Genomic DNA, 21,972 nt, shown 5'->3' on the forward strand with positions numbered 1-21,972 from the left:
CTATAATCTTAAAAAATCTTATCAATATATATGTCATTTCACCTAATATTAACAAAATTCTACTTTTTTTACTTTACGAAATTAATTTTACTAATCAAAATTAAGAACATTGCCATGCATTTTATTAAAGTTTTATCAACCCAAAAAAGAAATTTTACTAATTAAAAATATTTTTTTTACAAACAAATGAAAAAAAAAAAGGAAAGTCAACAAATAAATCTTGACCAAATTTAATTAAGTAAAAGAATAGTACATTCGTTGAAGCATATATCGAAAAGATGAGGTGACACTAGCAGCCTACACTATGAAAGCTTAAAAATGACGTCACATTATTTTTTTTACAAAACTAATGTCTTTTATTTATGTCTGAAATTCAAAAAAAGTCAGACAAAAAAACTAAACTTGCTTTCTCGGTCCGATGGTTCCCGGTTATTTCCTTCCACTTTTTCAACATCATGTTTTTAGTAGGCCCATCCCTACGCGTCTAGCATCAACAATGGTAAAATACATTGAACTTTGAAAAACTATTTATTTTAATTTATTTGAAGATAATAAATTAAAATAGTTTTAAGATATTTTATAAAATTATATGATAAGGTTTAAAGAGTTGGTTTGGAGAGCTTGATTCGAGTTTTGTTATTAACATTTTTTTTTCTGGTGGATCAAATTTATATGAAATTTAATGTAAATTTTTACTAAAATTTATAATATATTTTGATTTTAAAATGAAATATTTTTTTACTTAATTTTTTTATAAAAAATCAATTAATTAATAAATTATAATTGAAAGAATTAGCCACTCAAATTAATAATTTAGAAATTAATTTTTTAAAAAAAAATTGAGAGTTTGTATATATATATATATATATATATATATATATAAAGTCGAAGAGATTGTATCCATATATTTGGATATAATAATTTCTAAATTTATAAAAAATTATGTTTGTACCGTGAAACTTATTGAAATTATTTTTTATTCCATAAATTTTTCCACAATATCAAGAAAACAATAAGATCTCAAAATTGAATGACTTAATGTTCAAATAATCAAGACTTTTTTGAGGCAACAAAGTAAATTTTGATAATTTTAAATATCATATAAAAATTATATAAAAAACATTTAAATTTATAAAAAAATAAAAAAAAATATTTAACATATCAATATAATATATAAAAAATATTTAAATTTATAAAAAAATTATATTTAACATATCAATATAAACTTAATATTATAATTTTTTATTATATATATTTAATATAAAACAAAAACATTATAAATACATAAATTATTAAATTTATAGAAAATATTCAAGATATTTTTAACTGAAAATATCTACTTTAATAAATAGTATTATAGAATTTAAAACAAAACAGCAAAAAAAGCAACCAACCGCGTGCGGATGAGAGAAATATCAGATGCCTTAATTTGTGTTGGGCCCAAGTATGGGGCCTTTATATAGCCTTGCTATCCCCGTCTGAATTATAACATTCATTATTCATCATCGCACGCCTCATTATTTTACTCCGCGTCTTTTTCTCTCCCAAAAGGCTTCTTTTCGAGTGAAAGAAAAAGCTTAAGAGAAGCGGCAGAAGATGGCCGATCAGCTTACCGACGACCAGATCTCTGAGTTCAAGGAGGCCTTTAGCCTCTTTGACAAGGACGGCGATGGTTCCTTCTCTCATCTCTTGTTTTTATTGTCTTCTTGATGTTTTTCGTTTTTAATTATATTTTAATAATTTTCTTGTTTCAAAAAAATTTTGGTTCTTCGTTCTATTCAGCTACGATTCGCAGATCTAAGCACCTTTTTCGTTTTGGATGCTAAATTTTTGTTTTATTTTTTTATTTTTGCGATCGTTTTCTTTTGTGATTTGAAAGATGTGAGGGATCTAGGGTTCCGATTTATGAATTTATGATACTGCTTGATGATTTTTTTTATTTCATTTCTTTGATTTCTATTGTTGTGGCTCTTGATTTTTTTTGCTTTAAATGGTTCTCTCTCTCTCTGTCTCTCTCTCTGTCTCTCTCTCTGTCTCTCTCTCTCTCTCTCTTCATTTTCATAATTGTTGACCTTTAAAGGTCGTTTCATTGATTTAATTTATTTAACTTGTTAGAGTTAGATCTTTTTAGATGCAAAAATCACCTGCCTAGATTGTCATTTTATTTGGTGATTTATTGCGTAATTTATGTTTGAGATTTGGTTTTTGATTTGATGTGTTATTTAATCGTGACTAAAAGTTTCGGTTACTTTTTGTAAATTTTTAATCTGATTAGCTAGATTGCATAGGTTTTGGATGTGATTCCTTAATGAAATATAGGATCAATATTAGTATTTTATTGGACATGCGTATTGGTGTAAAGTCATTGATTCATTGTATTGTCCTGAAAATCAGCCTTAATGTTTGTATTAGGTATGCTTGATAGTTATGAATCTGGAATCAAAATGCGTATGGCTTTGCTAGTTCATGAAAATTCAATATTTGCCGTGGATGATTCAATTGATTAATTTCGTGACATGTAATCCTAAACAATGAATTTGGTACTACTTGAAGGTTATGGAATTAGTTGAGGATTGTAAAACATGTTTAATTTGTTTGTGCAATTACATGTTTGGTATTTATTAGCTGATCCATCAGCTATGAAATTTCTAATCATGGATGTCTATGCATTCGGAAACTTATCAGTATCTAGATTGTTTTAGCTCGATAAATTAGACCAAATATATTGCTGTCTATGCATCCATATCTTTATTTTTGGCATATTGGAAGAATGTTCACTATCCTCTTCTGCTTTTGTTTGGCTATGTATTTGTCTTTTTGAAGTATCTTGGTAGACATTTATGGCATTAGAAAAGTTTTAGTCATCAATTATCTTTTAACTTGAAATATTATTGTGCCTTTTTGTCTTCTTTAGGTACAACATTAATTGTTTGCCTGTTTTTCTTGCCAAATGCATTTAGTTGCGTTGATTGCTACATAACAGTTATTGTAGTCTTATTTTGTTGCATTTATTCGTATCCTGGCTGCAGGTTGCATTACTACCAAGGAGCTTGGGACTGTGATGCGATCACTTGGGCAGAACCCTACAGAGGCAGAACTCCAAGATATGATTAATGAAGTTGATGCTGATGGAAATGGGACCATTGATTTTCCTGAATTCCTTAACCTGATGGCAAGGAAGATGAAGGATACTGACTCAGAGGAGGAGCTTAAAGAGGCATTCAGGGTGTTTGACAAGGACCAGAATGGTTTCATATCCGCAGCTGAGCTTCGTCATGTGATGACAAATCTTGGTGAGAAGCTTACAGATGAGGAAGTTGATGAGATGATCCGTGAAGCCGATGTTGATGGTGACGGGCAAATCAACTATGAGGAGTTCGTCAAAGTCATGATGGCCAAATAATCACTTGTCCAATCAAAATCAAGATCCGAAACTTGGGAAAAAAAAAAAGGGAACAGGGCAGATAAGTTCGCTAATGTTTCTATTTTTCAATAAGACATCTATGTTTTTATGTTACTATGTTTTTATGTTTCTTGTTTGCATTATTTTGTGGACTGGACCTTAGTATCCTACTTGTTTGCTCTGTTTTTTTGTTCAATAGTCTTTGTTGTTAGTGTCTTTCTTTTAAGTTTGGTGCTCTAATTTCCATTCTTGGTGCCACGAACCTAGAACAATTTGGAAGAGTCCATGTTTTTTCTTCTTATGTGTGATTAATTTTTACCGTATTTCAAAATTTCAGTATATCTTTAATTTGTATGGATAAAAATTTTCCATACGGGCATCATCACTTTTGCTTATCAGCTCGCAACAATTTCTTGTTGCCAACAGTATTTGGTTTATAGTTGGTATTTATCTAATCTTAGTTTGGAATGATCCCCTCTACCCCTCTTTTTAAGGAAATTTGTCAAGGAATTTCTGTCAAGTCACCTCAATACTTTCAACAAGAGCGGTAAACCTGTTTGTTTGGACGGTATTGCTTCGGCTTTTTTATGGTGTTTCAACCAAATATACGAGTGCTAATAAATGTTACCAAACAAAGTGCCAAGATTTAAGTTTATAATAATAAGAATTAATCCTTTCTTACAAGTACCAAATCTTTCTTTCCCGATTAACCTTTGTCAACGAACCGTAAGCAAATATCCTTTAAAAGAATTTGTGCGACAAGTTAAAATAGATGTCAAGCGCTGTATTATATCAAGTCATTGACTCATTTCCCATTTCCATTTTTAAAGCTTTACGACAAGAAAAATAAACGATAGCGACTAATTTACTACTACTGGATATTAATTTTTTCAGAAACAAATTTTTTTTTCATACTTCGAGTAGAAGAAAAATATGAAATTGGTGATACTAATTGTAAAAGATTGAGACTGGGCAATCTTTTGTGCCCAGAATTAACGCGAAAATGATGCTCCTAGACAGAGAAAATTAGTTTATTGTCTTCGAACTATTATTTTCCAGTCAGTCATTGGGGTGGGGAGTAGGGATTGTGATCTTGGCTACTTGAAACATTCTTACGTATAGAACGGCAACGGGTCATTATCGGGCGGGTATCATATTTCTTGTTTCCGTACTCATTACACTACACATCCGTTTTCGTCGGTGTATCCGTTGGGTAATATTTTTCACATAATCCAAACCTGTTCCAAATACCGGTACTATGCGTTGCTACAACCTAAACGAACAGCAACAAGACATTCCAACGTAATCTTTGCCTTCTTAAGGAGCAAATCATCGTACATCTCTTGAGCATTGTTTAAAAAACACAACTAAGCAAAAGCTGGAGTATCCAAATTCCATCCAGGATCAGCACTCTGTAGAAATTAATTCATAACTCACCATGTTACAAACATATAAATTAGAACTGAAACTAAAATTGACCTTCTGATGGGTACCAGACAAAACCCATCAAACAGGAATCCAGAGCTGCTGACGTCGCCTGGTGCCGATGGTGTGCTTCTGGTGATGCGCAGCTTTTGGTCTGCCATGGAGGTCAACGTGAAAGAGGGAGGCTGGTTTTTTGAGAGTTGATCTACATTCTGCTAAATTCACTAAAAGTATCAAACTCAACGGACTAGTTCCACATATATGAACAAGTTTAAGAATTTTACATTACTAAAAAATTAAACCATATGATATAGATCTAAATATACACTAGAATCGAAATCATACTTAACCGAAATCGATATACAATTATTCATTAATTTGACATTAATCAATTTAATCCAAACCTAAGTAACTTTGTTGGGCCATCAATTTAGAGATTAATTCAACACACTCAACCACAACATTGGAATCACAAGACCGAAATCAGCCACAGTGCTTAACAACTACATAGCAAAGAAAATAATTTCTTTACTTATCCCTTCTACGTTAATCACATAACACGAACTGTAAAACCATCTGCCAGCAAATCCCCTATCTGTACGTTCTGCTACCTCACAAAACAGGGGCTGAGCATCTTCCGATTTTGCAGACCTAGTATGAGAGATTGGTATATGTGCAGAGGATCCATGAGCATCTTCCCATATGGGTACCTTGACAAGTGATATTCTCAAACCATGGTAGTTTTTCAGGGCTTAGTGGTGTCTTCTGTGACTTCCATACCCATACAACTCCTTGGGAATCTCTCACCTATGTTTTAAGGCAAGCTGACCGAGGAATTTTGGCATCAGCTGGAAGCTGTTGTGAATAAAGTTTATCAACGTGGTTAAATCAGAATAACGGAGAAGATTAATGCATCCGAAAAAGTGAACTTAGGCTAAAGTTAAATAGATGCAGACCTGAGGTATCTTGACACATTTTCCATTGCCTTCAAATCCCCAGGTGTCTATGGTTCGTAAAGACTTAATATAGCAGGATTTCCTAGCTAGTTTGGCTTTTCTAGAGATCAGCTCATTCACACAATTAAGGCAGCTAAAAATTGAATCAATGTTAGAGATCAAGTGGCAAGATTACCTTTGGGGACATCGACCTTGATAACGTTGAAATACTCCATTTCCATCTTTATACAACAGAGACTGGAGGCGGATCACTGTATATTATTAAGGTGTTAGACATTCAAAAAATTAAAAATAAAACACTTAAAGAAAAAAAAAATTTTGATATTTTTTCGTTAACAAAATTAATAAATCTAATAATTTTAAATGTTAAACACTAAAAAAAAAAAAAAAAAAACCTTGAATACATAACTAAAAACGAGCAGATGATCAAACACATTCAGACCAAGAGAAGAATCAACTGGTACATCCTTGGTGAGGCAAAGTGGGTACCATTCCTCTGTCCAATTATAGTCTGCCACGATACCACGCCCTTGGCTAAGTTTTCACTTTACGTGAACTATAAATATGATGTGAAAAAACACACAATAATCTATCGTTGTTCCATAATACCCTTTCTTTATTCCACATATTTCGAGGCTATTTGATTAAGGAGAAAGCAACCCAAGTTTGGCATTTTCCATATTGTTTCATGACGCTCGTGTTTGTTTTATAATGTTATTCCTTTCATTCAAGAGAATTCATTTTGGACAATCTGTCACTATCAAGAACTGGTTCTTCCAGTTTGAACTTTGGCTGGGAATTTCTTTGAAACTTTTACTGTTGGATTTAACTATTGAAATAATGATTACGGCAACTTTTTATATATACTCCAAAACGTTCAAATAGATATGGTTAACTGATTTTGAGACAATTCCAATATGATTGTTGTACTTTGTTGGTCGATAGTTGTCAAATAGGAGTATTTATTTTAAGCTCCTTTCTTATTTTTGACTCTTGGTAATCAAAATCCTATTCAATAAATCCAAACTTGAGAATAATCAAACCAAATTAAAATGAATACTTTCAGCTCTGGACCCAATTTTTTTTTTTTTATTTTGTAATTGTGGGTGCATTTGGATAACATTTTACCATGTATCTTTTTGGTTTCAACTGCATTGTTGGGTGCATTTGAGTAGCATCCCACGGTCTAATTGAAGGCTTTCAATCTTACTGTCTCTCCAATTGGAGATCGAAAGTCGAAGCATCCTGTAGTTTATTGTCCTTTCAGATAATCAACTTTTTTGTCTAAAGCATTCGACTATCTTAATGTAAATTTGAAACAGAAGATATTTTTAATTATGACAATCAGTTCCTTCTGTCGAGTATTGGATTGTTTAATTTTCAAACATGGTAATGTATTACCTTTGGTTAGACAATTAACTGTTATAATCAATTTCACTGTCAGCGCAAAATTTACATTTAAAGATATATCTTTATCATTAATTTTAATTTCTTCTAAGTCAATCATCTTCCTTTTAGGAGGTCAAACTCCCCCAAGCTCTTTACCGGCCAGACAGTTATTTTTGGCTTTCACTAGCACAATGAACTATATGAGTTACATAAACAGTAACTTAGGGAAAATGATGAATGCTATACAATTGTCCCCAGAGCAAGAAATAACATATACCATATTGGGTTGAACAAGATGTGATCTCTCGATGCTCTAGAGGAAAAAAAAAGAGACAACAAGGAAAACAGCCGGATTAGAGGACCAAGATGATTACTATGCTAGCTAGGTAAGTAAAGCACTACTGGTATACATATAATCTTCATCGGCTTAAAACTCACAATGACAGTGAAAGAAACCAAAACAATCCAACATTAATAAGGTAGACTTAAAAACAGCTGTCTTGGTCCAAAGTTTTAGTAAAAAATTACATAAAATGAGAAGAAAGGTACAACCGTCCTATTTTCTATGAATATCCCAACCACCAGCCTTAATCTTGACGCCCTCTAAAGTATACATAGAGCGATAAATTTTCTTGACATTTCACCAATAATAATTGTAAAGTAGTTGAAAAAAGAGATGAAACTTGTAGCATATACATGGATGCTACTCTGTACGTGCCTTTTGGGGCTTCTCACTTGTGGAGAAGCCAACCAGGCTGAAACGTTTGGTAGCTTTCTCAGGTCCAGATTGTCACGAAAACCGTCTCCAGCACATTCAATGGAATGGTTTCATAAAAAAACAGGGTATTCCTCCAATTACATCCAGCCTCAAGATGGCTCCATGGAGAGTGATAAAATTGGTGCATTGCCTGGAGAACCTAATGCTGTGGGTTTTAACCATTACGCAGGATATGTGACTGTTGATTCTCAGGCTGGCAGAGCACTTTTCTACTATTTTGCTGAGTCCCCAGAGAACTCTTCAACAAATCCTTTGGTTTTATGGCTCAATGGAGGTATGTATCAACCAACATGATGCATAGTTTTGGGCCTTTTGACCCATAAGCATTTTTCTAATCATTTCTATTAACTCAAGTAATGTTATTCTCATCTTGGCGCCTGTGGTTTCTGGCAATTTCAGGACCAGGATGCTCTTCATTAACTGGAGCAATGACGGAATTAGGACCTTTCAGAGTAAATAGTGATGGCAAAACACTTTTCCTGAACAATTATGCATGGAACAATGGTAAGCAAACTTGACTTGTCAGTAAACCCGGAGCTTAACTCGAGCATGTGTGGATTCAAATATCAAGATTTGCAGTCTCTTCTTTTATTCCGTACCGCTACCTCATTTATTAAAAAAAAAAAAAAACCCTTGACTTGTCACTTCTAGCTAATCTGTTCTTCGTCTACTTTTATGAAATTAACCTTGTATTCTTACTATTTTGATTGAGCTTGGCAGTGGCGAATGTGATCTTCTTGGAATCCCCAGCTGGAGTAGGCTTTTCCTATTCGAATACAACCTCCGATTACAAGAATACAGGTGACAAAAGTACTGCCGCAGATGCCTACACATTCCTCGTAAACTGGCTTGAGAGGTTCCCGCAATATAAAACCCGGGATTTTTACATAACCGGAGAGAGTTACGCTGGTCACTATGTGCCTCAGCTTGCTTACACCATTCTTCTCAACAACAAAAGCTCAAACCAAACAGTGATTAATCTTAAAGGCATTGCGGTACGTTCAATATCTAATAATGTATCTCTGTCTATACCTTTGTTTCCTTCTGGAAATTGAAAATAGACCTGACAATTGTGTAATCATATATGTGGTGTCTAATAGGGCCGTTAATGATACATTAGTACTCGTAAGCTACTCGAGTTTGATTCGAATAGAACTCGAATTCAGTTCGATTATTATCGAGTCGAGCTTGAGTAGTTCAACTCATCAATTGAGTCGAATTCGAGTATTCTTATACTCAGTTCAAGTAGCACGCGAGCGTAATCGAACTTTTATATTTAAATTTTTTTTATTATTTTAATTAATAAAATATCTCGAACTCGAGCACCAATAATCGAGCTCTTATAGAGTATAAAAATCGAGTTTATTTTTATATATTTTCGAGCTTAATCGAGTGAGTTCGAGTAACTTGAATTCAATCACGAATCAAAATCGAACTAAAAAAATGAAACTCGATCAAGTTCGAGCCGAATATCAAGTCGCGAGTTGGGAGTCGAGCTCGAGCTCGAGCTTCTCACTGTATCAACTCGATTCGACTTGATTAAACCCCTAGTGTCTAACACATATAAAATATGAAAATTTTGGCGTCATGATTCTTGTAATAATTTTCTTCTAACTTTGGTGAGTGATGGTAAAACATTCAGGTTGGCAATGGTTTGATTGATAATCGTACTTGGTATTTGGGGCAATTCGACTACTTCTGGACGCATGCTTTAAACTCAGATGAAACAAACAAAGGAATTCACACCTATTGCCACTATTTTAATGGAACGGATCCAAAGCAATGTGTAGACTTCATGAACAAGGGGTATAATGAGCCTGGTGATATAGATGGTTACAACATTTATGCCCCACTTTGTCAAGGATATTCTTCTTCATCAAAAAAAGGTTCATATGGTTCGGTACGTAGTATTGCATACATCAATTAAGGCCTTACTGTTAGATAAACAGATTGATCCAAGAAAATATGAATTATTGTATTTTGAAATTCATTGGTCTCATCATCCCTCCTTCAAGGTCAGTCTCAGACATAAAAGTATTTGGAGAAGGTAGAAATCTCTTTCACTACATAGTCTTAAATATTATGTAAGGAATTCTTGTACCTGACAAGACGTTCACCTCTGATCAGATCACACACACAATAACAACCAAAAGTTGTAATCATTACAACATAAATCAAATTAAACAATTGAAAATATCATTTATTTTTCGTTATCTTTTCATTAGATTGTTTGGATGATTCATTAATAATTTATAATTTTGAACTCAAATTTAAAATAATTAATTTATAAAATTATTTTTAAAAAATGACATTCAGTATATCTGAAGTTTAATTTTGAATATCAACAACTTTTTTTTTTAATATTTAAACTGCAATATTTTTTTATATAAAAAAAAATTACTAATTCTCTGTGACGTTGTCTTCTTAATTAACTTTTATATGTATGATATGTATCTTTTCTAGCTTTCAAGCACTTCATAGTCAAATATTTTTCAAGACGTTTCAACACAAATTTATTGCAAAATAATATTCAAGTTGAAACTCTATATTAAGTTTAGACTAACTAGTACAAGAATTACTTTTATAGTCATATTGATTCTCGTTTCAGGTAAACAGTTTCGATCCGTGCTCAAGCGACTATATGATATCTTATCTGAATATAGCAGAGGTGCAAAGTGCTCTCCATGCTAGGGTTTCAAAATGGTATCAATGCAGGTTATAGCCATGATCTTGCTCGTGTCCTGGCTCCTAATTGAAGTTTGTTAATTTTTTTGGTTAGTGTTTATTTTATTTTAATGTAACTGAAATCTTATTTTACTATACCACTGAGCAGCGACTTTAACTGGACTGATAGCCCAGTTACTGTCTTACCTATAATCCAGAATCTGATGGCAAGTGGTCTTAGAGTTTGGCTATACAGGTAAAACTCAATTTCAACCTAATTACCCTTTTATGGAACTAATTAAACGGCAAAAACATTAACTTTGTCATGAAAAGTCCAACATTGATTCCTGACTGCTACATAATCAAACATAGCTAAACATGAACTTACCAATATAAAAATTAGTGGGCAAATTAAGATAATAAAAAAGAGCAATGGTTTTTTTTTCAAGTACAAAGGAGGTAGTGAATTGAAATAAGTGTTGAAATTTAGTTCTTTTAACATACTGAATGTAGCTACCTTTTAAGAGTATTTACATAAATTAACTGAATTAAATCTTTCTTTGAAAAGCAATGTTATAGAGGTATTATATTAACAATTAAACAAGTTGTAATTTTTGAGAATAAGTATTATATACAAAGAGGTAAGGGTATAAGTGAAAGAGTGATAAATTCTAAAATTTGAATTTCGTTCTTGTTGAATACCATTTCTTAAAGATGGTAACATAAATAAATTGAGTTAAACTCGAATTCAACAGTTGTACGATCAATTTGAAATGCAATATTTGCAGCTAAGATGGAAAATTTTTGCAGCGGTGATGTAGATTCAGTCGTCCCAATTACCTCAACCAGGTATGGAATAAACCTCCTCAAGCTCCCTGTAAAGACTGCTTGGCGTCCGTGGTCCAACAATAAGGAGGTAAAACAAAAGGGAAATATTAACAGTTTGTGCTTTCATTGGACAGCTTGTTTCACTGCTTTGGTGACTTAAAAATTGTTGGATGAAAACAGGTTGGAGGATATTTGGTGGAATATGAAGGTCTGACATTGGTGACAGTGAGAGGAGCAGGACATTTTGTTCCAAGAGACCAACCCGCTCGTGCTCTTACCATGATTTCCTCATTCCTTCAAGGAGTTCTGCCTCCACCATGATCATTCTCCAAGAGCTAAAGCTGACTAGATGAATGTGATGTTCTAAACTTTTTCAACTAATAATTAAGGTATCTGAGATATAATAATGTTGTGAGTTGGAACACAAATTGTACATCAATGGATGAAATCTATGATTTGAAAATCCAATAATGCACTGTGAATGAGTGAATTTGAGTGAAAAGCTGAAGATGCAATTATTTTACCATAGAATTAGGGGCATATGCTTTATCTCGGAATAAAATCAGATGATGAAATGAACTTATTGGATTCAATTTGATCAAATACCAAATTGATAGTTTGAAGTTTGTTGCAGTAAATAGATGCATAAAGCTCTTATTTGAGTCAAATGCAAGACATTATTATCAAAAACAAAGTGAAATATCAGAAGCTTGCAAAGTCAAAAGGACGTTGGCTTTCGAGATTACTCAGCCTCGGAGGGTCGCCATGATTGGTACCTTGTCCAGTCTCTCTGACCAGGATTAAGTGCATGTCCTTTAGAATGGTAGATAAACTCATTACCCTTACCAGATAAGTTTTCCTTGTGCTCAACCCCATACCTCTTAGGTTTTAGCATCAAAAGCTGCCAAAGGAAAAAAAAAATTTAAGCACACAATCCCCATTATGTAATATAACATAGTCAAAACAGGACTTGCCTCATCTCCTGTGTGATCAGTTATGCAGTGAAGCCAACCATGCCATTCTGGTGGTACCTGAGAAGCATCATAGCGATCCTTTTTGGCATATTCAACCCACCTGTGTCTTCCTACAAATGCCATAAATAATATGCATCAGAAATAAACATAAATAAAGACAAATGACTTCTTGTTAAGTACATTCATAGAAGTTTATTGCTTGCAGCTAGTTGATTGTTATAAGCAAATCCATCCATGAATGCATGCAAGACAAGGAAACATGAAAACCGATAATCTCAAGAATACAGCTGAAGGGACTCTCTTGTTGATTGATTGAAGGAAGGAATTCTAGTATTTAAAGCTCAACTGTGCAAAAATAATCATCCTATGCTCCTTCTAGCAATTATTTCCAGAACACACTTCTTTTCCATCACTCACTTGGAACTGGTAGTACATTTTCAACACATGCATTATATAAAAAGAGAAAGGAAAGCTAACCAGATTGTGTGTCCCCAAGTTTCTCATAGTACTTATTGCCGAATTTATCAACACCCACAAGTGTTGCCCCTATGTTGTGGATTTTGGTTTGCCTGGATCAATCAACAAATTGCCATCAAAGATGCAATAGATAATAACGGTGAATATATGCAAATAACTTTAGAGCTCAAGGATTATTTTGATATAAGAAAACGATATATAGAGCTCCTGAGGTTTGAAACACTGGTAAGAATAAAATAAAAAAAATCAAACTAGAAAAAATAGTAAAAATAGGAATATTAAATAAGGAGCAGCTAATCTATAGGAAAAGATGCCTGTCTAGACCATATAAGTGCATGAAAGCCCCTATAAAATGAATTAATCAAAAAAAAAAAAAAAGAACATACAACATGGAACCTAAGTAGGGTTTTAAATGAAGAAAAAGCAAAATGTCCGTACAAAGAAATATTTCAAGAAGGTTTCTAAAATGAAGAATGATGTAGCTTCAGAGGAAGAAAGCTACGAGCCCAATAAAATTGCATAAGCCATTCATTCCCTGCTTGGTCACAACTCAGAAGCAATGCTTCTTGACTGCATTGCAGCAAACAAATATGTTTTATGAGACCAGCAAATAAAAGAGGTTAATTAGAACTCTATGAGCTTCCTCACGAAAATGCCAAGCATATTTCAAGAATTCATTCTCAAGAAGATGACACTAGACAGCAAAAACTGAGACCAAGGTTGATATGAACAATGATGAACAAGCCATTGTTTCCAATTTAAGGGCAATGAAACTGCAATAGAAGTATGATGCTAGTTTTCAGATTAACATGCCAATACAGATATTAAGTCTAAAATAAAAGTGTGTATGCAAAAGCAACCTAAGATATCACTTTCAATGAAAGACCACCGTAGGAAGATGTATCTAAGTACAGAATATTGCACTCATTGATCATGTCTTTGGGGTGTGGGAATCAGAATTGATCTAATATATCAAGGCTTTATGGAATGGATGGAAATATCATGTCCTTCTGTCTCATCATATAAAGTACAGAAGGCTTAATAGCTGACACTCATAGTGCTGCAAATATTTTTTTATCATTCTCACAAGGTTCCGAAATGCCAAGGGACAATGTCAGGTTAAGAGTCAGGACCAGATTGTATTTAATCATAACTGATGAAACAGTTAATCAGCACAATCATGGCAAGTTTTCTTCAATGACAACGCAAAATTTCACTAAAAACTGCCCATATCACTCATGGCCAACCTTGAAGTCAGTCACCATTCAAAACTTCTTCACAACCAAGGAAACTACCAATGGAAAATTTCATTTCTTCCCATCATATGTGAAGCAAGTAAAATTGATTAGACCCAAGGGAGCCGGGATTAAAATCCTAATGTTTATAAACAATTAAGGATTAAAAGAAACTTATTACGCATGGTTCATCAGTGAATTTTGTTTCTACAAACAAAATCTTCCCCCACTATTTTCCCTGCTGCCACTGAATGTCTTTTAAGTTGTGCATTTAGAATGTTCATATCAGAATCATTTCATTGAAACTGGATAATATTCCTAGTTCCATGCTTGTCTCCCAAATCAAGTTGATTTCCAGTCATTTTCTAGTCCTTCTTGGTTAACTTAAACTTTAAGGGTGTGCTTGGTAGAGTAGAAAAGTAGAAGGATAGAGAGTAGAAAAGTAGAAGGATAGATAGGGGAGGGTAGAAAAGTTGAAAGAACATGAATCATGAGTGTGCTTGGCAGGGAAGAAAAGAGAAAGAAAAGGAAATAGGAAACATGATCATTTTCCACCTTTTTCACAAAAACAAATCATTTCAAACTGAAAAGATAGCAGGATAGAAAATGAAGAGATGAGAGTCAAGTGTTGCATTGCATATTTGCAACATTTTCCATCATTTTTTAAGATTTTTTTTTATCTTAACTTACAAAAAACATAACAGTAAAATAATATCATTTTACAAGCAATAAACGAAAAGACAAATTTTTTTCTCTCTAACTTTCCATCTTTCCTGCCAATCATATAAGGCAAAGAAATAAATATATATATATATATATATATATTCCATCTTTAAAGTTTTCTCCCTCTCCATTTTTCTGTCTTTCCATTCTTCCATCCACCCTACCAAACAAAGCCTTAGCATTGTTTAACTTTCAAATTTTCCGTTTATTCTAGTGAAAAAATAAATAAAAAGAATCGGATTTCTAAATCCAATTGATATTCTGGCTGCATACTACTTATCCTAATTACAAATTTATTAAAATTTCAATTTCAATTACCTCTTAATTCTATTTTATATATAAAACCAAAAAAAATCCATTTGTCAAGTATAAAAGAGCTGGGAGATTATTAAAGAAAAAGAATTTGGCTTACAGAAGCTTTCCATCGAAGATGCATTTCCTGAAGGAGAAGAAAGGAATAATCAGCAAATATAATGAATTATTAATAGAAGAATAATGTTAAAAAAAAAAAAAGTTTTTCTTTTCTCCATCGAAGAATTATTGAAGTTTGAAGAAATCCAAATCATAAAAGGGAAGAGAGTGGATTACGAACGTGAAGCCGTCTTCCTTAAGCTCACTTAAAAAAGTGGGGGGACCTCTTTTTCGGATCGCCCCCAATGCGCTCTTCACCACCGTCGTTGCCATCTCCACCTCTCTCACTCTCCGCTTGCCGCCTTTCGCTTGCACTTTTCACTTTCCCGTATTTGGTAGCTAAAAAAGAAAAAAAACTTCCCGTCTCGATTTTTTCTTTTAAAAGGTCATTTGGTTTTTGCTTGGAACAAAAAAAATATTGAAAATATGTTTTGCAAGATTCCAAACATAAACGGATATATTTATTTATTTATTTTATCAAAAATTGAATTAAATATATATTAATTTTTGACATGTGTGCGGGGTACCTATAATTTTTATTTTTAAAAGTTTATTTCAATAAATAATTTTTTATATTATAATAATGATAAATACTAATAATTTAATTTTGATTTTAGTGTAATATAAGTAAATTTTGATAATTTTTTATAAAATTTTAATTTTGGTAATATTTGATAAAATTTTGAAAATCTTTGATATATTTTAATAACTTATGATATAATTTTGATAATTATTGATATAATTTTAATAATTTTTTATAAAATTTTAACAATCCTTTTATGTAATTTTAATAAGAATTAAATATATATTTGACTCTGAACTTCAAAATTTTATCTCATTAGTATTTAAAAAAAAAATTGTCACGTTAGTATATAAAATTTTAAATTATTATCACATTAAAACTTTGGACTAATATTATGAATCAATTTTATTAATGTAATATAAACATTTAACAAATTATTGATACATATAAAAAAAAGTTCAATCAACTACCATCACCAATGTCACATTATTTTTATAAAATAATTTTTTAAAAAATTCTAAAACATTCTATATTAAGTACACAATTTATCAGCCTTTTGATAAAATTTACTTTTCACTTTCCCATATCTCGTATCTAAAGAAAAGGTTTGTCTATAATAAGTACACAATTTATCGTCTTTATTTTAAAATTATGAGATATCATAATATTTCATAAAAATTTAAAAAATAATAAAAATGGTAAAACAGGTTAACAACGTAATTAGAAATATAAAAATTATTTTATTTATCATACAAAAAAATTACAAATTACATGTTTTATTCTTGTTTTCATCTATTCTTATAAATATAATATTAAAATAAAAATTCAATTATAGTTATGTCATATATTATTTTAATAAATAATATTTTATTATTTCTTCATTATTAACAAATAATAATATTACAACAATAATTAATACAAATTTTAGCATTCATCTTAATAAATTTTTATTTTTTTAGTTTTAAAATATTAGTTATTTTATATTGGTTTTTTTAATCTTAAAATTATTTTTTAGTTATACGTGTCATATATTTTACGATTTTATTTGTATGATTTTTTTAATAGTCTTAAAAATTTATTAACATAAATCATAAAAGTTAAAGTTACTATTGTACCATTTTATTTGTATGATTTTTTTTCATAGATATTTTGATTGTAAATTTTGATGTCTTTTTATATAAAAAAATTCAACATATTTAAAACGTCTTCAATCAAAATGTAATATTTTTTTACAATTACACAAATATTTTTACTATGCAATAGAAATAAAATTACTGAATAAATATTTACGTTAATCAATTTTTAAGACTAAAGTTGATACAATGATAGCTTTCAAGTATGAGAAAAATTTTACTATTCCTTTCACTTATTTACATTAATAAATTTTTTATTATTTATTACTTTTTTTATATATTTACAAAAATAATAGTTAACTTAAATTTTACATTACTAACTTAATTATTTATATTACAATAATATTTTTTCACAATTGTTCTTCCCTTCCGTTACGTTTAAAATTGTCATAATTTTTTTTTATTATGTTAAGACAATTTTTTCACATTTTAGGCCAACGATACAAATTTTACATTTTCTCTCACATATTTAAGTTACAAATTTTGTTATTATTATTTGTTGGATTTTTTTATATATTTATATAAACAATAATTATTTATGTTACAATAATATATTCTTACAATTGTTCTTATCTTCTATTATGTTTAGAATTATCATAATTTGTTTTAGTATATTATAGTACTTTTTAACTATTTTATGCCAAATAATACTAATTTTTCATTTTTTTTACTTGTTTACATTACCAATTTATTTGTTAATTTTACCTATTTTCCTTATATATATATATACAAAAACAATAATGAATTAAAATTTACATTACCATCTTAATTATTTATATAATAATAATATTTTTTTATGATTGTTCTTACTTTACATCAGGTTTAGAATTATTGCAACTCTTTCTTAATGTTTTACAACACTTCGTACTCATTTTATACCAAATGATACTAATTTTACGTTTATTACTTGTTTACATTATCAATTTATTTTTTAATTTTTAGTTATTTTTCTTATATATTTATAGGAATAATAATTAATTAAAATTTTGCATTATCAACATAATTATTTACTTTACAATAATTTTTTTATGGTTATTTTTATTTTTCATTACATTTATAATTATCATAACTCTTTCTTAACATATTACAACACTTCTTACTTATTTTACTTTAAATGATACTAATTTTACATTTGTTTTAACTTGTTTACTTTATTAATTTATTTTTTAATTTCTATCTATTTTCTTTAAATATTTACAAATTAATAATTAATTAAAATTTTACATTACTAATATAATTATTTACGTTACAATAATATATTATTATAATTATGTTTACTTTTCAATATGTTTAAAATTGTTATAACACTTTTTAGCGGATTAAAACAATTCATACCCATTTTATGGTAAATAATACTAATTTTACATTTATTTTCACTTGTTTACTTTATTAGTATGTTTTTTAATTTTTAGCTATTTTTCTTTTATGTTTTAAAAATAATTAATTAAAATTTTACATTGACAACTTAATTATTTTCATTACAATAATTTGTTTTTATGATTGTTTTCACATTTAATTATGTTTAGAATTATAATAGCTTTTTTAGTATGTTATAACACTTTTGTTTTGTTTTACACAAAATTATACTCATTTTACGTTTCCTATTTATTTTTTAATTTTTAGCTTTTTTATGTATTTAAAAAATAATAATTTTTTAAAATTTTACGTTGTCAATGTAATTTATTTACATTATAATAATATATTTTTATGGTTGTTCTTACCTTTTATTATATTTAGAATTGTCATAACTTTTTCTTAGTGTGTGATTTATCAATTTTATGTTAAATGATACTAATTTTACATTTCTTCATACTTGTTTATATTACTAATTTATTTTTTAATTTACAAGTATTTTCTTTATATAAATATATATATATACAAAAATAATAATTAATTAAAAATTTTATATTATCATTATAATTATTTACGTTACAATAATATATTTTTACATTTGTTCTTACTTTTCGATATGTATAGAGTTGTGATAATATTTTTGCAATGTATTATGACATTTCTTATCCATTTTACACCAAATAATACAAATATTATATTTCCTCTCACCTATTCATGTTATTTATATTTTTTATTATTAGATATTTTCTTTATATATTTGTAGAAATAATAATTAATTAAAATTTTACGTTATTATCTTAATTATTTATATTTTAATAATTTTTTTATGATTGTTCTTACATTTCATTAAATTTAAAATTATCATAATTTTTCTTAGATATTATGACACTTTTAACATATTTTACGTTAAATAATACAATTTTTAAGATTTCTCTTGCATGATTATGTTAATAAAATTTTTAATTTTTTTGAAAAAATCATTTCTTTTATGTTAATTTTTATCTTTGAATGTATTTTTTACTAATTTTGTTATATATTTATAAAAAATAATTAATTTAAATTTTACGTTGTTATATTAATTATTTATGGTAAAATAATTCTTCTAACACTTCTTCTTACATTCAATTATGTTTAAAATTTTTATAACTCGTTTTTTAGTGTATTAAGATACTTCTATCCCATTTTATATAAATTGATATAAATTTTATTATTTCTCTTATTTGATTATGTCAATCATTTTTTTGTCATTTTAAAATATAAATTCTTTTAAGTTAAATTTTTTTGGAAGAATTTTTATGTTAATATTTTTTAATTTATTTAGAATTGTTTTTTATAATTGTTTTAATTATTTTTGAAGATACTGATTATATTAAAAATTTTAAAAAAAATTTAATTATTATTTTTTTATTTTTAAGAAATTTCATAAACGTGTAATAAAATGAAAAATAAAAAATTATTACATAAAGTGAAAAATATTTAAATTATATATAGAATTTTATAAATTTTATTTTGTAATCTTATTGCTTGATCAACAAATTTTACCTTTTTTTACTTTAAAATTTAAATAATTGATATTTAATTGTATAAATCTAACGATTATTATTTACCGACCTTCTTGTAAAGTTTAAAAACTTAAAATTGCTATAGAAGTCCCCAAAATCTCGGTATATTTTTTGCTTTAGTTTGGAATCAAAAAATTAAAAATACGTTTTACGAGATTTCAAATATAAACATATATATATATATATAATATCAAAACTTGAATTAAATATATATATATATATATCATGAATTCAGAATTTTATTGTCGGAATATGTTGCAACATAAGAAAAAAAATTTCTTAAATCTTAGCTGAGCTAATTCTTTATTTTTTTTATTTATGTTCATTTTAACGTTGTCATTTTATTTTTTTATTTATAACATATAAAAGTATGAATGCGATTTTTTTTTTAATTCACTTTTATCTATAAAAGCAAGAATATAAAAACTCTTTTAAATTAAGGAAAATGAATATTATCGTTTATTATATTTTAGATTTATCATTTGATATTTGATATTTTTTATAACTATTAAGATTTATCAAATTGATTATTTAGATATAAATTAACCCCTAAAAAAAAACAATCAAGCTATTAGATTATTGGACATTCAACTTTATTATATATAAACAATTATTAGAAAAATAATCTAGCTACAATATTCGTCCTCATATGAACCATAAAGAAATTTCTCAATCTCAACGGCGAATTATCAGTAGCATCAGAGATGAAAGAAGAAGGCTCATTTAGAACATGTCATCTTATGATAATAGGCAGAAGCAAAATGACAATTTTTTGAAAAAAAAAAGGAAACAAATGAACATCATGCAGGATAAGCTCCTTTCTATGTATATATTGTACACCTCAAAAAAGCAATGACAGCTTATATGTTTTGATCGCATACAAGAGAACTACAGAATTTAGTAATGAAAAGGCGGAAACCTTCATCAACTCTTGGATTTCTAACTCCAACGTGATTTCTTATCAAAATTTTTCATGTTCTGCTCTAATTGTTCAAGTTACAGTTTTTTCAAAGATTCCTATGAATAGGGAAAATATCCCGTGCGCCTTGTGGTGTAACTGGCTGCTCTGTTATGCGTGATAAAAGAATGGAGACTTGCGAGGAAGATACCTGTCTGGAATCTGAAAGCAATTTCCTGTTGAGAGAACTCGAAGGGCATGTCGACAAAGAATTCCAAAGAACGCAAACTGATGGCAGTTGCATCTTATAATGCCTTCTTGAGGAACCCAATACACTTTCCAGCCTCCCTCGAGTTTTGTATGATGTCTTACAAGAAAGCCATCATCCATCTGAAATGATGCATAGTGACCAGCTAAAACTAGTTGTTCTTGAAGCTTAGAGAAGGCAAAAGGTGTGAGGATAGAGGCGGCATGAGATTCCATAGGAGCTCCTGTTTTTAGGCAAATGTTTTGAAGGTTCCGCTGCATTGTCTGTTGTTCTGCTGCCTGATCTTAAAATCCACAGCAACAGCAACCTGATTGATAAAGTTAAATCAACAAGGGAAGAAAAATCATGCTACACAACAGCTGATAACACAATGAATGAAGAATTGCGAAATCACCACTGCAAACTACAACCACATTTTTTATGCATTACAAGCAAAAACAAGTACAACAATCAAGAAAATGAAAATGCATGTCAAGATAGATGCAGATTTTGATTAGAAGCCAAATTCCAACCCCATCATTATGATGGTGACACGGAGATGACAAGATAATGAAATTTAGTCGAGCAGAAATAAGGTTCAGGTTTGTACTTTAATGGCAGAAGCTGTCTTCCAAACTCAACGTTTCTATAGAGACTGCAGCCTGGGGAGATTTGAGCCCATCAACTGATAAAAACATGGTTCAATACACTAGTAAGGGTTTTCTACACAGAAATCTTAAGCCTAACTTCTGAATCAGGCATTTTAAGGCAAGTTGATCAAACCCCAGCATCTAATCTAGGCTCTACATTTATCTTAATATAGAATTAATAATGTTTAATCATGTAGATAAGATGTAACAGTAAATAAAGTATAAGTCAGGTATAACTTCCAAAAACTGTTCTGACAAAGTCCACTGCTTTTCTACAAATATTGAAAAATTCTCTATTACCATTTTTATTGTTTGGTTAAAACTGGCTAGACATAACATGGAG

The 21,972-nt window shown here is 29.5% G+C and overlaps 3 protein-coding genes across 4 annotated transcripts; 2 read left to right on the top strand and 1 right to left on the bottom strand.

Annotated features, from left to right (window-relative positions):
* Nucleotides 1–1,485: 1,485 nt before the first annotated feature.
* On the top strand, nt 1,486–3,620 carry LOC111303859 (calmodulin-7). Its single transcript, XM_022900332.2, has 2 exons — nt 1,486–1,672; nt 3,030–3,620. Exons 1-2 carry the CDS (start codon nt 1,597–1,599, stop codon nt 3,401–3,403), a joined length of 450 nt encoding a protein of 149 aa, XP_022756067.1. The 5' UTR covers nt 1,486–1,596; the 3' UTR covers nt 3,404–3,620.
* Nucleotides 3,621–3,763: 143 nt separating this feature from the next.
* On the top strand, nt 3,764–11,880 carry LOC111303861 (serine carboxypeptidase 1-like). Of its 2 annotated transcripts, none has more exons than XM_022900333.2 (8): nt 3,764–8,225; nt 8,351–8,455; nt 8,672–8,946; nt 9,594–9,851; nt 10,560–10,666; nt 10,785–10,871; nt 11,426–11,531; nt 11,624–11,880. In XM_022900333.2, the coding sequence occupies exons 1-8, from the start codon at nt 7,850–7,852 to the stop codon at nt 11,762–11,764; spliced, it is 1,455 nt and encodes a 484-aa protein (XP_022756068.2). In that variant the 5' UTR covers nt 3,764–7,849; the 3' UTR covers nt 11,765–11,880. The 2 variants fall into 2 exon arrangements, with proteins under 2 accessions (XP_022756068.2, XP_089598834.1); XM_089742708.1 differs by having other exon boundaries at nt 9,594–9,841; nt 10,559–10,666.
* Nucleotides 11,881–12,010: 130 nt separating this feature from the next.
* On the bottom strand, nt 12,011–15,693 carry LOC111303858 (putative NADH dehydrogenase [ubiquinone] 1 alpha subcomplex subunit 12). The gene is made up of 5 exons (XM_022900331.2): nt 15,445–15,693; nt 15,265–15,291; nt 12,895–12,986; nt 12,418–12,527; nt 12,011–12,344 (listed from the first exon to the last, which is right to left on the bottom strand). Exons 1-5 carry the CDS (start codon nt 15,534–15,536, stop codon nt 12,186–12,188), a joined length of 480 nt encoding a protein of 159 aa, XP_022756066.2. The 5' UTR covers nt 15,537–15,693; the 3' UTR covers nt 12,011–12,185.
* Nucleotides 15,694–21,972: the final 6,279 nt, after the last annotated feature.

This window comes from Durio zibethinus, chromosome 13, assembly GCF_047325235.1.
Source record: "Durio zibethinus cultivar Kanyao isolate XHJ-2024 chromosome 13, ASM4732523v1, whole genome shotgun sequence".
Classification (NCBI taxonomy): Eukaryota; Viridiplantae; Streptophyta; class Magnoliopsida; order Malvales; family Malvaceae; genus Durio; species Durio zibethinus.

Bases quoted from the DNA above. Each gene is read 5' to 3' on its own strand.
- LOC111303859 (XM_022900332.2), top strand. From the start codon at position 1,597: ATGGCCGATCAGCTTACCGACGACCAGATCTCTGAGTTCAAGGAGGCC. The intron at 1,673-3,029 runs GTTCCTTCTCTC...TCCTGGCTGCAG, and splicing joins CTTTGACAAGGACGGCGATG to GTTGCATTACTACCAAGGAG.
- LOC111303861 (XM_022900333.2), top strand. From the start codon at position 7,850: ATGAAACTTGTAGCATATACATGGATGCTACTCTGTACGTGCCTTTTG. The intron at 9,852-10,559 runs GTACGTAGTATT...TTCTCGTTTCAG, and splicing joins AAAAAGGTTCATATGGTTCG to GTAAACAGTTTCGATCCGTG. The intron at 10,872-11,425 runs GTAAAACTCAAT...AAATTTTTGCAG, and splicing joins CTTAGAGTTTGGCTATACAG to CGGTGATGTAGATTCAGTCG.
- LOC111303858 (XM_022900331.2), bottom strand. From the start codon at position 15,536: ATGGCAACGACGGTGGTGAAGAGCGCATTGGGGGCGATCCGAAAAAGA. The intron at 12,528-12,894 runs GTTAGCTTTCCT...TGGCATTTGTAG, and splicing joins ACTTGGGGACACACAATCTG to GAAGACACAGGTGGGTTGAA. The intron at 12,345-12,417 runs GCAAGTCCTGTT...TTCCTTTGGCAG, and splicing joins CTGATCACACAGGAGATGAG to CTTTTGATGCTAAAACCTAA.